Raw genomic sequence first — 18323 nt, 5'->3', positions numbered from 1 at the left:
ATGCCCACAACACCTGAAGCGAACAACTCGCGCTCGTGACGGTCGCGTTCCGCACAATCTGTTCGAAAACAAGGGAAGTCGGTTGAGGTTTCACCGCAGTATTTTATTGGGGAATTTACATATACACAGGATAAAGCAGACCGCAGAAGTCCGGCTTTTCGCTCGACGCTGATGAGTTTAAGCAGTTGTGTTCTACTGGAGATGAGAGAAAGAAATCAGACCCACCCGCTTCTTATGCCTAGATTAAAATGTCAAAAGCTGGCTGGGAAGGGGCACCAGGATTACACAGGAACAAAAAATATGAAAAAAGTATAAATTAGGATGTCATAGTCATTTTAAAAGTGTAAGAAAACTTGCAGCGGGCTCTCAGCCCTTGATAAGTTAACTCTCAGTTAGCTTGTTAAAAGTTAAATACATCAATACCACATATTAGACGGAAAAAGCCACTCTGAAGTGCAAGTTTCACATTCTAATGGCTTGTCCCCACACTGCGCGAGAGTCCTGCTTGCTCACGGGGGGAGGGAGAGGGTGTTCCGAATGACTTTGGTTCCAATGAGGGTTGGCGAGCGAAGCACAGCGAGGCCTCAGCTCCGAGAACTCCGCTCACGGGAAGAGGTAGCAAGGCTTGCTTGCCCCTGGGCTTGGGTTAAAATCCAGTTTCCTCAGCACCAAACAAGGTTTCCACCCCTCTGCTAACCAAAACCCCTCCTAACACTAGAGCTGAAGTGATTTTTCTTAAAAGGCCTGACATTACAGGCAGTATTAAGCACAGATTTCCCAAGTTCCTCAGTCACATCTCTGCTAAAATACCCAGCAGGACATTAAGTGGTACCCAGAAGCATTAAGTGGAGGTTTGTGCAAGGAGGTTTGTCCACCCCAGAAGTGTGCATTGACTGTGCTAAATACAGGGGAGCTCATGTTCTGGTCACCGAGGTTTCACCGTGTCTGTCAGTGAAAAGGCAGAGATGGGTCTCAGTTACGGAAAGAGGCTCAGGCTGGGCAAGCCAGCCAGAAAGAAAAAACCCTGAATGTCTCATGGAGCAGTTTTGAAGAACAGAACAGAAGGCAAAAATGGTCACAACGCATGGGATCATTTCCACATCTGGGTGCTGAGGGACTGATTGCTGCCCTGGGCACCTCCTCCACCCATTGACTGTCCATAGCTCATCATGCCATTAGCTCCATAGAAGTTCATCCCAGCCATCTGCTGGGTCATCTGCAAAGGGGAGAGGACAAAAGTCAAGGCTATGGCAAGGAGACCACCTGCCCTCAGCCCGCAAAGCTCTCGCTCTTCAACATATTACAGGCTTAAATAAATTATTTTAAAGAGTTACGGTGAAGAGAAGTCACTGGCTTCTCAGGTGTGTGCCCATCTAGTTTTCATTTTAGCTGACATCACACTGATTTTTGTTCTCCACTGAGCACTGAGACCTCCGAACAAGTTACCCCTCTGACATTCCTCAGTTTGCCTGCAGGATCAGCAGTCCTCACCCAACCCCAGCCTACAAAAGCACCAGCCTGGGTTTAACTGGATGGTCCTCCCCTGCCCTCCATCCACCCGGGGGGCAGCAGCAGATCACACCTCACCTGAGCGATGTTCCACTGAAGCTGCTGCGCGGGCTGCACACTGTAGACGGGCTGGGGAACCGCTGCCATGCCAGCGACGTAGCCAGCCTGCTGCGCAGCCATCATCCCGTTGGGGACACCGATGACAGCTGCCTGCACATTCCCCACATACCCAGCTGGTATGGCCATGGGAGCCACCATCCCTGCAGCGCCGGGCTGGGCCATCATCCCCACCGACGGGGCCATCATGCCTCCCATCATGCTGCTGGAGGGGGCTACTCCTGGAAAACCAGTATATGCTGCTGCAGGATACGCCATCTGAGCTGGGGCCATGAACATTGCGCCTAGAAAAAGGTAGAGAAGTAATGAAGGGAAGAACTGCTGCATCCATCGCCATGGGGATGAAATACTGACCTTTGAATCAGAGATTATCACAACGCTCACTTGGTCATGACATCCAGACTAAGCTGCTCATTATGTTACTCAGAGGTCTCAAGAATGACCACCTACACTCCCACATCTTTGCTTGTCAGCCATCAGAACACACCCCACCCACTCTGAATTAGTATAGCACCATTCAACAGCTTGATTCCGAGCTCTGTTACCTTGCGCAGGCAGCTGAGGTGTTTGAGAGCCGTACAAGGAGAGGATCGAGTCTTTTGAGAGCTGCTTCTTCCCCACTTCATCTCCTTTGCCTCCTGGCTCAGGGAAGAGATTCAGGTTTTCGGGAACAGAACCAGCACTTCCAGATGTTGGCATTGAGCCAGTGACCTGAGACAGAGACAGCACAAGTGCAACAGCTGCATTCGGCACTAGGGGAGGACACAGATCATCACCTTGTTCCAGCATCTAACCAGCTTTTGTCAAGCTCTGATGTTCCCTGCTCACCTTCCTGGAGTCAGAGCTCGATCCCACTGATGCGAAAAGATCAAGATCCTTCTCTAAGCTGCTCGGCCGGCCGTTCGTCACAGCAGTTGTCACAGGAGCATCTGCGAGAGACAAAGCTGCTGTGGATGTTCCCACAGGTGGCCTTGGGGCAGCCTCCTGCCCAATTCAGCAGTTTGCACATGTGCCACTCAAGCCAGTGACCTGACCTCACTTGTTTTTCTGGTGCCGAGAAGGAACTGGCCCAAGACCAAGGAAATGCGCTGCACCATCTCTGTCCTACTGACCTTGGAACAGCCAGGGCCCACAGGGTTCTGGAGACCACTACAGCTGCTCCCGTAATACTACGGACACAACCACTGCACCAGCTTAAAGCAAAAACATAAGGAAAACTGTCTGCTGCAGTGCTGAGCACTGTGCTTGAGTTGCACTGGAGCAGTTTAAGCGAAAGGCCACTATTCTGTACAGCTTCTGTCCACCTGACGTGGAAAGTAAGTACTAAAAGCTCACCAAATTCACAGGATCAGAGATGGTGTCTGGGGTCATTGCAACAAGTGTAGTAAGGCTGGAAAGGCTCTTACCCAGTCCTAGCAAGTCCATCACTGGTTCGGTAGATTTAGGAGAACTTTTTCTAGACTGCTGCGTTTCTTCTTTCTTTTGAGGCTAGGGAAAAAGAACAGCAGAAGCCTTGTTCAAATTTGGATTTTACTCAGATACATTAGAGGCTTTAATGAGCTATTAACCCTTAAAATCCAAATTCCAAAGCGAACCATTTCCGAGCAAGTTTTACATCATTGTTTTACTGTCCCATCCTGTTGGAACCCATTGTCATGCTCTAAACTAGGAAAGTAACTGCTCAAGCTGGAAAGCTAAGCAGGGAGTAGCAGGATTCCAACCTGCTCTGCACTGCAAGGCAGAACACATCTGCTTAGTGTCTGCTTGAGCAGAGGAAAACAAGCTACTACCATCGGTGTGACTCAGTGCACCCACTGCCATGACTGCGGCCAGAAAAAATGCTTCCATATCGAGCTGGGTCACCTCTGTGCTGCTTAGGAGAAGGTTTTACAATTGATCCACGACCATGCGTTTTGGCCTTACCATTTTCACCTTCTCAAAGATGATAGGTTCCAGTTTTCTTTCTGATACTGGCTCATTACTCCTTTTCCATTTGTCGTCCTTTTCTTTCTGTAAGGAGAAAAAACCCACACTGACATGAAGGTCAAAACTCATATCAAACCAAGAGCAAGTTCATAAAGAGCTTTACATGATGCTGTCGCTAATCTAAAAAGCCTCAAAGATACGGCAAAGGACCAATATTGAAGCTCATCCTGCTCTGAGCAAGGAGTTGGACACGATGGCCTTCAAAGGCGCCGTCCAATTTAAATTCCCTCTATAGAACGACCAAATGCAATCAGCCTTGGAGAAGATATTAGTCACTAATACAGGAAACATTTACACTGTTTTCATGCTTACTCACAAGACAAACATACAGTTATATCTTAATGTGTTCAAGCTTCTGTAGAAGTGATTAGAAACTAACCCTAAAGGCATTGATGTCGATACTTCGGTCCATGTATTTCTTCTTCTCATATTTCTCCCTAATGAAGGTCTCCACGGCTCTGCAAGCAGCTTGTTAAAGACAAATGATTCGAGAATAGAAGACTTACGTAGTATTATTTGACATGTGGATACAAGGTACAGGCTGTAACTAAACTAATGACTCTCTAAAAAGCATTTCCAGCAGTAACTTTCTTAAAATAATTCAGTGTTGGATCCAACTATTTAGCTAGTCAATTTTTGCCCTTGGATTACTCCAAGCATGACAGTGCTATAAAAGGTACATTAAGTCAGGGCTTAAATTCCTTGTGCGTTCTGTTCACAACGTATATTTACTTCAGCCATCACTGAAGAGCATACATGTCATTGGCACAAGTTACACAGCAGTCAGAGAAATGGATTCTGTGCATACAAAAGCATCTCAGCCACCAGCTTAAGAGAAATAAAACCACGGCAGAGATGCTCCTGTGTTTCTTTATGTTCACATGAGTACACCCCTGCTGCACTGGGCATCTAAAAACCTGCCTGTATGGTTAAAAAGAGCTCGGAAGCAATCTTTTTAGCTCTCTCCTTCATTCTGTACACAAGTAGCCTGCAGGCAAAGGGACTCATTCTCAGAGCTGATGCCCAGGCATGTGGAGTTAAACCTCCTGTGTAGGGAGTGCAGATAAAAAGCAACGAGATGAGAAGATTCCGCATTTCCTCGGCAGCAAAGGAAGAAAGGATGCTGGTCTGTCTGGGGTCGCCTGAAGTTCTCTGGCAGGTAGGCTTCATAGAGACGATTTGCTTTTCCGTTTCCCATCTCTTGCATGCACTGCAATTCAAAAGAACTCTTGAACTGTTTGTTTCACAGACGTTAAAGCTCTTACACATACTAGCATGCCAGGCTACCAAGGAAGAGCCTACAAATGTTCACTAGAAGGCACATGTAGACTTTTGAAGTCTGTTCTGTACCTCAAAGCCACTCCCCAGGCTTCTGGTGCAAGCCTACTAGCTGGGAATCACTGACAGTTGCTATGCTGCCCCAGTACAATTCAGCAATCCTAAGTAGCACAGCATGATATTTATTTGAAGATAAATATCTATTAGCAACCTAACGTCACTCTGGAAGTCAAGAATTTGTCTTGGGGAAGCTCAAGGAGCGGAGTTGGGCAGCAGCTCCAGCCTTCGACAGTTTGATAGGAACTTGTCAAGTGTTTGTCTTTACCCTCTCAAATTCACTAAGCCTGGAATTATGACATTTTCCCTCCCAGCCTAACCCAGCTTGATATCTTCTTTCTGCTCCCCTTCCCACATCTTTGGCCTATTCAGACTTTATTCCCAAGCTTACCAAGCCCCACCAGCAGAACACCGTGCACGTTTCACCCGCATTACCTGTATCTGTTCTTGTGTCCACTGGTCGAGGTTGACAGATTTTACCCTGGATATATGAACTCCGAGGTTCCTGTGGATCCCGGCACAACGAATGCAGATGAACACACCGATATTCCAGGACGCCCATCGTGGCCCTGCAAAGAGACACAAGCGTTTCACACCAAAGTCAACCTGTAGTTGCCTTGAGCAACCGAGAAGCTGTACCAAGTGAACTGAGACCTCTGCATTTTTATCATGTTATAAATTGGAATTAGACATCAATAGGATGTTTAAAGGTTGCCTCCTAATCGTTACACTTACAGCTAGCACTTTATCGCCTCCCTCTTCCATTTTGAGAGCTCTAAGACAAAAATCGAAAAGGAGGAGGGAAGAAAATAGGCATCCAAACCACCCAAGACTCCACAAAGCCCTGGTTTTATCTTGTTTCAACTGATGAAACAGTCATGTCAATATATGCATGGTACATGCGACTTTCAGACAGGCGGGAGAGCTCCGAGGTGTACAAGGGACGTCATGCCAGGGAAGAAGAACAAAAGGGAAAGATTAACAAGCTTGCTGCAGGAAGACCAGCTTCAGAAATCACCCTCTGCAGTGCAGGACAAGGCTTTAAAATGAAATACCTGGCTGGAGCTGCCAGCCAGCCCCACCGTGGGTTGGCTATCACTGGCCAAACAGCCACAGCAAAACCACACGAGGGACCCAAGAGCCTCCAATAAACCGTGCCAGCCCTTTTTATAAGCATTACAGGCACCACTGCAGCTGAGTTCTTGTGTCTTTTCTTGCCACAGTTAAAATAGCAAGCCTCAAAGCTAATGAGACTGAGGTGGGAGGGAGAAGAGGGGGAAAAGTGTAATTTCAAAGCCCTAAAAAAGCAGCACTGTGTTTGACTCCCCTGGATATGCTGGATGGTTGTTAACAGTTTAACTCCTATTTCCTGGCAAAGTCTGGAGTATCCTGAGGGATTTGGTGCTGCCAAGACAATCAGCAGCTCATGGTCCCTTCCAGGGCAAAGGCATCCAGCCTCTAATTTCTCTCCAGTACCTATTTCAGCTAGATTACGAATTTTAAAAAGCCTCCTGGCCTGGCCTGTCATTGCTTTCTGCTTCTTCACTAGAAGAGTGGCCCTTCAGAACGATCCTAATTTAACAAAGCTGATTGAAGTCACTTCCCAGCTTGGAAAGAGCTCTTGGTGAAGACACCAAAAGTAGCACACTCTTGCCTATTCCTCAGCTCCTTTATGATACCTACCAAAATTTAGGACTGAATGCACCAGGGCAGGGGTCCATACATTTAGCAACACCCAGGAATGCCGGTTACAGAGCAAGGCGTGGGAGTAAAAGCCTTGTTCGGTGTTACACCTGCAGTACACCAAGGTGAAGCCTTCTCTCCCAGACACCCCCTGAAGGTTGTAATGTGTGACTGCCAGCAGGATTAAGCGTGAGATTCAAGGTTAGATTTAAACTCCAGATATATTTAGCCTTTATAGGGCTAAAAGGATTAATAGTCAGCTAGACAGCAGAGCAGGGCTGGAGTGATCAGCTCACTGGTTTGTCACATGTGCCAGCTCAAGCCGCTGCAGCCTCCTCCCCTGCGATGCCACACAGGAGAGTGACTCAGTGGCACAGGCTGCTGTACCCATCCTGCTTTAGCATCACTTGGTGATGCAGGATGCGAAACAGCCAGGGCTGAGCACACGAATAACAGCTGATTCTTGCTGCAACTCCCAGATCCCAGCTCTGGAAGACCCCAATGCTGAAACAGCTTTGTTATGCCAGCAAATATTTAAAAACAAATACCCAGGCTTTCCAAAAATCCCCCAGCAGCTTGCATTTGGTCTGGTGATAAACACATTATACAACCAAGGGTATTTCTCTTCACTGATGCTTATTCCAGCCAGGGTTTGGGTGGACTTGCAGTGTCAAATGCCATCAGAAAGGCTTGGAATCCACAGACTAGAGGAAATGCCACAAGTTTGGTTGATTTTCCCGGAGCCAGGAGAATGGTGATGCCAGTAGTTCGGAAATCTGCTCATGGCGGTACTTGGGGTACTGGGAGTACTTGGATGGTCCTGCAAAACACCACCCAAAATCTGTAGGCATGAGAATCTGACCTCTAGATCTGAGCACCTAATGATTCTGGATACACCTAGTCATTTCTTGAGCCTAGTTACATAGCCTTGGATTCTATAAACACCAGGATTAGGAAGAAAATAAAGGAGGAACAAGATATGGTTACACCCCAGAGAGTGAAGAGCTGCTTTGAGATAGGCAGCTGCACAACAGAACCACTCGCCTCGACAGCGAAGGGTTGATGCAGCAAAGTGCAATACAACAGGGAAATGCCCCCAGCCATTAAGCCAAAACAACACTTTTTTATGATTTCACTCCTTAAAAAGCACTTAGTTTTGATGGGGTTTGCTGCAGATGTAAACAAACCTCCCACTTCCCTCTTGTGAGGCCACAAAAGGACCTCGCACCAGAAATCACATGAGGAAGCACCCAAAGATCTGGCTGGGGAGGGCTTCGTGCAGTCACTTCCCCAGTTTCACACACCATTGTCATGGTGACTGACAGGCAGAAAGCCCCAGGTGCTATTTACAGCTCTGGGTTCACTGATGCTGCAGCGTTTAACTTCCTAAAAACTAAACAGAGCTCAATGTGCAGAAGCTCCAGTGACTGAGCACTGACAGAAGGAGCAAAGCACCTCAGTAGAAAGGTAATTTTTATATTGGTAAGCAGCTTTAGAGAGCACAGCAGCGTTTATCAGCACAGCCCAAGCTGCTGTGTAGCCCCATCTCCTCTTGCACACACCCCAACACTCACACATGCAGAGAATCATGGAAACGTATATGCAAAAGGTTTTAGGACAAAGTTAACTGAAACATGTAGCTTGTTACAACACTAGAAAGAAAGGTGGAAGAAATTGGTCCTCGCATGAATACTCTCGCTAATCTTATAAAAACAGTTGCCTTGAGGCTGGCAGCCCTACAGGTACCCGGTGGCTTTGGAGCTTGAGGCCCAAATGAAAACTCCATTCCCACCTGCAAAATCGGGAGTTTGCAATGAGAACCTCTATCAGCCACAGAAGCCTGATGCTGCAGGCACTTTTGTTTTCAGTATTACGGCTAATTTTAACTTCCATGGTAAACAAGGTACTTGGCACTAACCCAAGCTGGGCATAGCTTGTTCTGTTCTGATTAAACTTCTCTTTTCCCTGTGCATCACCTCATCCGTGCACAAATCCTTCCTGGAGAACGCCAGCCTTTTGTAGGTGAACAAGAGAGGAAAGAAAATGGCAATTTTGAGTAAAAATAGGATACTAATCAAAACAGATTTAAGAGCCCAGCTACACACCGAGTTCTGGCTCAACATTTAATCTTTCTCAGACCACCTTGGGATATATTCCTAACCTGGCAATGATCACGAGCTTAAAAGCATCTATTGCTCAGTCGCTTTTCATTTTATAAAGCTGCTTTGAATACTTGAGTGTGTTCCTAAGCGAGGACACAGCACCATCCAGCAGAGACCAGAACGCTATTTGTGAGGAACTCGGCTGCCCAGTCAGTGCTTCCATGAGACAGCTTCACAGCCTGTTTTATATCCCGGCCTGTCAAAATAAGCACCACATATCAAGCTGGTCATACCAGCTTAAGTTAGCATCTAAGGCGGAATCATTAATGCTCACAAGGACTGCCTGAATGATCTGTCCTTACCAAAAAGGCTCCTAATTCCCTTTAAAACCCCAGCACTGCTCCACTTCACACCATGTCTTAATGACCTGCCGAAAGTTCACACTCTGGAGTGTTTTTAATCAAGGGATCCCAAGCAGATTCACTCTTTGCCCTTTATTCAGGCATTACATTTTGGCTTAAGCTACTCATGCAAGTTTCTTCAGTAATAACCCTCCAGAAGGCATTTAAAAATAAAACAGAAGTTGGCTGCAATGCCACTGCTCTTTTGAGAAGGAGGGGGGGTCAGGAAAAGAAATAGATGCTTTCATAGACAGGAAGGAGAGAGCATCACTATTCAAAGCCTGATGAAATATTCCGAGTGCAAAGAACCTCCGGCAAAAGCCCAGCTGTAAGAGGGAAACGTGCCCATTGATCCTGGTTAACACTGCTGCGTGTGTGGGGCCGCGGCAGCGCACAACCAGCCCCTCTCACGGTGATGTGGGAAATGCTCCCCCGGTGGGACGGTCCCTGCAGGTGACATTCACATCCTCTCCTACAAGCCTTCACCAGCGCCTGGAAATGTCTCATCGAGTCAAAAGTTGAAAAGCGCTGCTTTTTGCAGAGCCAAATGAGGAAACGGCCCAGTATCCAAGAGCTTCCTTTGACCTGGGGTTTCCTTGTTCTGGAAAGAGTTTGCTTCATGACTTACTGAAATTCATTCCGCTCGTAGAACAGCCATGACAAAGGCTGTCTTACAAAACAGCTTCCTCCGCTCTTCACCGGAGACATCTGTTCTGCAGTCAGGGGTTCAGATTAGCTTGGGGAAACGAGGTAAACCCTGCCACTGAAAAGCGGCTAAACTCAACTCTAAATTATGCTATTTAGTTATTAACACAGCCTAGTTAGTCGCTACATCCTGATGCAGGGTTCATGGACCTCTCAGATCTCTGGAGCACTGACACCTGCTGTACCCCCGGGTTTAGTACCACAGTCAGCTATTTGTGCAGTTTTTCAGAAGCCATTGGAACGCAGTGAAACAGGGATGCTCAAGCCAAAAAGCTCCATAGCAAGGGAGCTTGACAAGGATATGTACCTAGTTCAGTTTAGTCATTCAAAAATCCAACTTTATGTCATCCTTTGAAAGATGAAAGGGCTGTTTTCAGGGGGTTTCTTTGTCCTCTTTTTTTCCTCCCTCAGTAGAAGATTGCTGCAGTAATTACAGCCTTTAACCACTCTTTGCAGGAAAAAGGAAGAGCCAGAGGCATCTACGGGGGTTGAGAATATTGCTTCCAAAAACAGCGTGGAGCTTTGTCTTCAAAATCTCCTTGGCTGCACTAGCAGTCACCAGGATACTCTCTCCTTCCCCAAACCGTCACATTCGCTGCAGGTATCTGACCAGCCAAGTCAGCCCCGGCTGACCAGTTCCAGCTCCATTTCTGCAGGAACAGGCTTCGCATTTTCTGCAGTTTACCAGAAACACGTAAAACTTCAGGGCCCAGTGGCCTTGAAGGCAGCGACACAGCAGCATCCGATCTAAGCTGGCAGAAGCATCCTTCAGCACAGATCTTATCACCATTACCATCGTGTTCTTTGAAGAAGCGCTGTGATGACGCAGAGGCAGATGGAGCAAGGTGGAGGAAATTAAAACAGAGGCTGCAAACAGCAGGGTGGGTCCTTCCTGCTGTTTAAGCGAGTGATGTTTATTACTTCAGCGAAGAAACTGTGAAAGGGACAATTTGGAGCAGATGATCTGATAAGGACCCATGCAAGAGCCGTGGTTAACATCACCAGTACTGATGGCAACACAGCCTAGAGATACAAAAAAATCAGGCAAGTTCCACAAGCCACGGTTTTCCTGTGGTCATGAGGTTATCACCAAAACTACACACTGGTCAGGCCTCAAAGTTGTTGGGGCAAAGGCAGCAGATTTCAAGGAGGCCTGAATTTCCATGAAATGCAAAAGAAAACATTAGGTAGTAGGTTAACACCATTCTTGTGCCAAAATGCACATGTAAGCAGAGCAGCAGGATGGAAGCTCACTCCATCACTACTATTTTACACCACCAGAATTCAACTTCACCACTTACAAAATGTCTTTAATTCTTCACTGCATGTTAAAAATATTGAGACTCTCGCTTCCAACCTCATTGGAGTTATGGAGATATGTAGAAGTCACCAACTCCTTAAAATAACTCCCAACAGACGAAGGAGCCTCAGCTCCTGGGCCACTTTTGTTTGATTGAGAATCTCTTCAGTATCTAGAGATAGACATGAACTGTTTGTCACTATCAGAGCTACTGAAAAGGACCTGACACTGATAAGGAAAGGGCATAACCTGGCCAGTAAGGAATGGCATGTTTTGCCAAAAATAGAGGTAAGCAGTTTAACAAGGCACCGAAGGTGATGCAGCACAGGTAAATCCAGCTTCCCCCTTGGAGGAAGCTTTGCTCTAAGACAGTTTCTCTTAGAAACTCAAACTTTCCCTGTCCTAGATTTCCTGGGACACACGAAACAATCACTATTCTGGATCGACCTAAAGGAGACCGAAGCTATTCTTGATTCTCTAGTTGGTTTTGATAACCTACTTGCATTTTAAAAAAATGAATTACCTCTAAATTGCAGAGGCATTTTCTGAAGAGGCTGACACACAAGTTCCTGAGCGTGTTTGATCCCTTATGTAACTGCTCCAGCAGTTACTATAGGAACTAACTTCTACCGAAGTTGCAGCTATGCTCTGAGAATCACATGCCATTTCTGGCCCCTTAATTTACACCCTATCCAGTCGCTCAACCGCACAGGTTCTCCATTCCACGGGTGGGTTGATACCGCTGCACAGAACAGCGGCATTAAAGCTGACATGGTTTGCCGAGATACCCTCTGCTCGGAGGATTATCTTTGTTATCTGTCTCCGGCAGGCGTAGACACATCTGTGTACATGACTCAGAGCTCTGCGTATCTTTTCTTAAAGCGTATCTTCCTACAATTCGCCTAAGCACAAACCAACTCCAGAATAAGTCTCTGCCGGAAAGGCTGATGCTTCTTCCTCGCTTTGTGGCTGGAATGGGAAGTTATCACTCCGGGCAGGTGGATGCAAGGTTAGAGCTGTGCGCCCTCCCGAAGTCCCACCCCAGATGAAGATCACTGAGGGATAAAGCCAGTCTCACAGAGTTAATTCCTGAACATTTCCGCTCGCTTGAAATGAACGGTGCTTCATGCACAAGACTATTTCTTTCAGATCTGACTTCAGACAAACAGAACAGTTCAAAAGCAGAAGAGAAAATGCAGCGCTCATTAAGATAACTGCAGAATATCATGAGTGCAGCTAGGAATTAAAATGAGTATACAAGCAAAGACGCATCCCCTCTGGAAAGCTTCCATTACATAACACTGAGCTTCCTCCTAATAGAAGATTTAAGGCAAACTGAGAAGCTTTAGTCCTACGGCTTTGGTTTTTGAAGCCCACTGCAGGCAAGCATCACTACCCACTGCTTGGTTTTCCCATAATGATCATTCCTTCATCACATGCAGTTGTTCTAGGCAGCTATTTAAGTTACTCTCCATATTGCTTCTACTGAAAAGGAAATTCAGCTGCAGTACCATAGTCTGCTGATGGAGGAGTTGAGTCACAACAGATTTCTGTTGATTATTAGAAACATGTTTCATATTAATATCAGTTTGGCTGGACTACACCGTCTGTAATAAGTTAACTCCCCCGTTTCACTGGAAATCACCCTTCCTCAACTGTACCCAAGCTTTTAATCCTGCTCTTCCTGTCTCCCATCCAATATTTAACCATCTCTTCACAGGTATTTTCAAAGTTCTATCCTCTTTCTTTGCTTGAAAAATTACATCTGGGTTTGTGTTTGGCAGCAAATTGTCTCCCACCTAACCACTGAAGTTACAAGAAGGGGCTGATTTCGGCATGGAACCCACAGCTCTCACAAGACACAAGGGAAGGGAAGAGTCAGACAAACCAGGAGGAGCACAGGGCAACCTGAACCGATGGACAGACAGCGGCTCTCGCTGGTGCTCCCTGCGGAGGAACCTGCCGTTCGACGTCAGGCTGGGTCCAAGGAGCCTGCTGGACGGACAGGACTGGAAAACTGGAGGGGAAGAGTTTGGGAGGAGGAGAGAATCAAATAGAATTATCTGTACGTTACACGAGTTCAGCACAGAGCTTTAGAGGCAGAAACGCAGAGGAGGATTCAATTCATGTACGCGTTACTCAACATTTCCCAGTTACTGGAAGACATCCGGACACTTAGGTCAAGTCCAGCTCGCACGGGTTACGCCACAGCCCTCCAGCTACATCGCAATTTCAGCCTCCAGACTCATTCTGATGTTCAGCAGCGGATATTGTGACAGATACTCAATACAGTCAGACTGCTCGACAGCCGCCCTGCCTTACACACACACAGCAGCAACACAACAGCCATTTGCCACCAGAAATGAGCTGCTGGAAGAGATCCCACCCTCCCTCATCAACAGCTTCTCTTTCAAGGCATTTTGTACAAGCAATTCATAAAGCAAAGGTCTTCAAAAAGAGGATGATAATTCATCATTCCACCTGTTTTTGATCAGATCACCCAGATTACCTTCAGCTGCTTTGGTGCAGAGGTTTGCAACACAAAGAGGAAGCAGCAGGCGAGAGATCTCACTAAACTTCCTCCAAAACAAGAGCTCTAACCACTGCAGCGGTTGGTGCTGCAGAAGCAAAGCCACCCCCAGCTTGCTTTCTCAGCTCCTTTGTCCTTTTTTCTGCCCAGCAACTCCAACCCAGGCCATTAATCACTGTCTAGGAAGCCATCAGGCTCACACTTCTGCAGTTTCAGGCTCACCTGTGCAGCTCTTACAGAAAAGTTGTGCAGAAAAAGCACCTGAAGCCATCACTGTCTCCAACAGCTCGTTGGAAGAAACACCTTGGGAAGAAGTTACTTGAATCCCAAACGTATGAGAGAAGGAGAAGATGCAAATTGGATTAGGATTCACTTGTATGCGCTGCCTGATGGAAAGCAAGGAATAACGAGAACACAGAAAACGACCTTTTCTCCAAGTAATCACTTTGCTGATGGCAGAAGTTATGGAAGATAGCAAACTGGTTACCAACACAGCAAACAAAAGTGTTTGCTATACTGGTCCCAGAGTGTGAGCCCAACCAGTAGCCAACATCAGAGAGCTGATGTTCCTGTAAACCAGACTCTTAGCCCAACGCTGAGAATTTCTGTAGAGCGTGAAGTCGTGTGGGTACATACGAGCACTGCAGCTCACATGAACAGGTACCGTAATCTCGTTTAGTTCTGTATATAGAAGGAGAAAAAAACACAGTAATGAAACCCAGCAACTAGTTAGGTCATTGGGAACAGGCATAATGGAAGTGTGGGTGGCATCTGAACAGTCTCTGCCTGTGTGTCATGCGAGCTTTGAAACATCCTGATGGAGCAGCAAACCACTACAAAATTCAGTAACTCCACCATAAAAACAGACGGTCAAAAGCCAGTTTTTATTGTAAAAATGTCTTGATAGGTGCTGTATGAGCTGCCAGGCTCTTACTGCCTTCAACTTTGTTGAAATTCATGCAAGAATCCTTCTGATGTTAAACAGGAGCTACCAAAGGAGAGAGCTGGTATAAGAAACATTACCACCAACCAACCCCCCAACACCATTTACCAAGTTAGCAGATTTCAGCCCTGACCTTGGCAACCTCCCATTCACAAAACTGTACACAAATGCATCTTTTTGTGGGCCTCAACTAGCACAGCTAGACTGGGAATCAGCTAAAAGCAGAGCAACAATCAGCTGCACAGAAAAGCCGCTATTCTTCCAGGTGGCACTGGAAATGTGGAGGGAAGGGATCCCGAGGCAGCAAATACCACGTGGCCTCTTGTTAGTGCCAGCTTGCAGAGAGTTTGAGTTATTAAGAAGCCATATATCAAATAAAATGCGCTCTTTAGTCTGCACAAGTACACCTGGGGCTCATTTCCATATGTAAAGCAGAATTTTGCTGTTACTTTCAGCAGCAGTAAGAACATGGGACCTGCAAACCAGCCCCAGCGCCTCACTGGGAGACACCACAGCAACCAAAACGCAGCCCAGTACGATGCTTTGACTGGCACCAGTCAGATCCCTGGCTGGAGACCTCGCTGCACAGACACCTCCTGGGGCCGTGAACTCCACATGTTGCTCTCAATAATGAGATTTCACATCTCCATGAATCTCATTAGCATAGTGGATAATAATTTGCCAGATCCTTCAGCAGAACAGGAGCCTGCTTGTCAGGACTAATGCCACCAGTCTTCCCAGACAAGCAGCTCCCAGCTTTAATGGCAACGCTGAACTGTACACTTGGATTTTTAGACATAATTAACTGCAATACTGCACTGCCAGGATGTACTATGGACAGGAGAAGCTACATAATCACATCAAAACAAGTAACCTGGTACGGCGATGAGGACTGGTTCCCATATTGTGTACGTTACGTTACTGTCTCATGACAAGATAAAACAGCTATTTCTGCCCTTGGCACCAGAATAGGAGCCAAGAGATAAGGGATTTCCAAGCAAGAGGAACATTCCATTCTCTGTCAACACTACCACAACCAGCCTGCATGATCAACCAAAGCCAGCTGTGAACCATGTCACAAAATCTGCCATCTCCAATATAACACAGGTTCTTATGATGAGGTCACTATGTTTTGGGATTTTTGTAGAGCAGGGCTGAAAGAAAACCTTAGTAACACTGTTTTTTTAATGTTGTTCAGCAGTGCTTTCCACAGCTTTTAGAGGTCAGATCGAGGTGACAAAGTCTCCCACTTACAGATGGACATGGAAAAGCAGCCCCTGCTCCAGGTTCAGTTATTGGGAAACAAGCCTCAAGTCCAAATCATGAGAATGCACATTAAAATAGGATTTTAGGGAGGCATGGGCACAACCCTTAATGCTTTTGCTACAGGAAAGCAAAACTTTTCACAGTAGCAAGCTACAGAAAGGTATCTGTATCACCACATAACAGGTAACACTTGTATTAATTTGGTTTATCTTCCTGAACTCAAACATTTACACCTGATTTCCTCTCTACCCCACTCCTTTCTTAGGGTAAGTAGCAGGATACACCTGGACATCAGTGCTAATTGGAAAAGGAAGCACAGGACCAAAATCCTTCAGCAGTACGTGGCTCCAGGGCCAGGTTACAATTATCTGATCCTCTGATCTGTTGCTCACAGCTATGAGTTACAGGATGTTACTCCTCAGCTGGAATGCCCTCCAAAATTACACAACACCAGCTTTCCAGGTTCCTCTTTAACACAAGACTCCTCCACAAGAGCAGTCCCCGTGTGTTAGGTGTTTTCACACTGACATTTGAGGCTAAGCCCTGGCACAGACGGTGAACCGGCGAGTTTCCATCAGCAGATCTGGGGCAGTTTTCTGTTCAACTCACTCGCCGAATGAGCAGGAGCCGCAGGAACGGGGTTCGACGCGCCAGCAGCAGCTCCTCTGCAATCGGCTCACAGTGAACGAGCCCCCACCAAAGCCAAATCTGGGCCGATTTTGCCTTTTTTTGCAAACACCAAACACCTGCTCAACCAAAGGGGAAACCACCCGCCGTGCTATGAACCCCCAAACCGCCCGGGCCCCACTGCAGCAGCCGGGGCGGCATCGCGGCCCTGCCCGCCCCCGAGGGGCCCGGAACCATCACCCCCAAGGCCCAGCCGGGCCTGTCCCCCCACCCCAGGGAGAGGGGACACCGGACGGCCCCGTGAGCCCACAGCCCCGGCAACAAGCGGCGGGGAGGCAGCGTTCGCCACATGACGGCTCCAAGGGGGTGACAACCCCGCCGGCCCAGGCCTACCAGGCCCCGCCGCCCCCTCAGCCACCGGTACCCGCGATGGGGGGGAAGGGACCCGCCGGTACCTTTTGCCTGGCAGTCGGCGCAGAACTTGTTCTCTTCCTCCGCCAGCAGGCCGGCCAGCACCGCCTGGTACCGGTCCACGTCGCGGACCGACTTGCCCGTCATGGCGCGGCCGGCGCTGCCCGCCCGCGGGTCACGGCGCCGCCGTCCCGGGCACCCGCCGCTTCCTGCTTCCGGCCGGCGGCGTGGGCGGGGTAGGAGAAAAAGGAACCAATAGGTGGCAGCGCGCGCGTTTTAATGCGTTTCCCAAGCCCCTCCCCTTCTCCGTTGATTGGCTGCGGCGCGGCCGCGCCCGTGGGAGCCAATCGGGGGAGGCGGGGCGGTGGCGGGGGAGGCATGAATGGGCAGGGTCACGTGACGGGGTGAGCCGGGGGCGTGGCGCTGCGGGAGGGGCGGGACGGGGGTGCGAGAATGGGGGGTCAGCATAGGATGGGGGCGTCAGTATGGGATGGGGGTTCAGTATGGGATCGAGGGGTCAGCATCGGATGGGGGCTCGGGGGTTGGCTCTGGGGGTTTGGGGGCTGGCTGGGGGGGCAGGGACACGCTGTTCCCGGTGCCAGGTCACTGCGGGTCCAGTCACAGAGTCCCAGAATGTCAGGGGTTGAAGGGACCTGGAAAGCTCATCCAGTGCAATCCCCCATGGAGCAGGAACACCCAGCTGAGGTTCCACAGGAAGGTGTCCAGGCGGGTTTGAATGTCTGCAGAGAAGGAGACTCCACAACCCCCCTGGGCAGCCTGGGCCAGGCTTTGCCACTGTCACCATGAACAAGTTTCTTCTCAAATTTAAGTGGAACCTCCTGTGTTCCAGTTTGAACCCATTACCCCTTGTCCTATCATTGGTTGTCACCGAGAAGAGCCTGGCTCCATCCTCCTGACACTCACCTTTGATATATCTGTAAACATGAATGAGTCCCCCCTCAGTCTCCTCTTGTCCAGCTCCAGAGCCCCAGCTCCCTCAGCCTTTCCTCACACGGGAGATGCTCCACTCCCTTCAGCATCTTGGTGGCTGCGCTGGACCCTCTCCAGCAGTTCCCTGTCCCGATCCTCATGCAGGTCCCCTGGGAGGCGAGGGGTCCCCAAGGACAGACCCTGCATGGCTGACCCGCACTGTGAGAAGGAAAACGTGCTGCTTGGATCTGACAGTAAAAGGGGGAGAAAAAGACCGATGCTTTGAAACAAGATGGAGATCACACACCAAACCCCGGTATTCCCATGCCAGGGAGAGGGTTTGAACAACCACGATGTGTACAAAGCTGCAGTGAAATGAGCAATGGTATCAAAAGGAGACACACACACACACACAAAAGTCACTATGTAGTAATCTGAGAAACACTTGAGATTACATAATTCTTCCAAAAGTGACACT

At 48.1% G+C, this 18323-nt stretch overlaps 1 protein-coding gene across 1 annotated transcript; it reads right to left on the bottom strand.

The window, feature by feature from the left end:
* Positions 1-82: 82 nt before the first annotated feature.
* Positions 83-17139, bottom strand: SMAP2 (small ArfGAP2). Its single transcript, XM_065857252.2, has 10 exons — positions 16960-17139; positions 5383-5516; positions 4737-4822; positions 3992-4070; positions 3550-3636; positions 3033-3114; positions 2455-2555; positions 2172-2337; positions 1588-1910; positions 83-1216 (listed from the first exon to the last, which is right to left on the bottom strand). The coding sequence occupies exons 1-10, from the start codon at positions 17060-17062 to the stop codon at positions 1091-1093; spliced, it is 1287 nt and encodes a 428-aa protein (XP_065713324.1). The 5' UTR covers positions 17063-17139; the 3' UTR covers positions 83-1090.
* Between the last annotated feature and the right edge of the window lie 1184 nt (positions 17140-18323).

This window comes from Patagioenas fasciata, chromosome 25 (genome assembly GCF_037038585.1).
Source record: "Patagioenas fasciata isolate bPatFas1 chromosome 25, bPatFas1.hap1, whole genome shotgun sequence".
Lineage (NCBI taxonomy): Eukaryota > Metazoa > Chordata > Aves > Columbiformes > Columbidae > Patagioenas > Patagioenas fasciata.
Note: the sequence above shows the minus strand (reverse complement) of the source record. Positions and strands in the feature narration are given on the sequence as shown.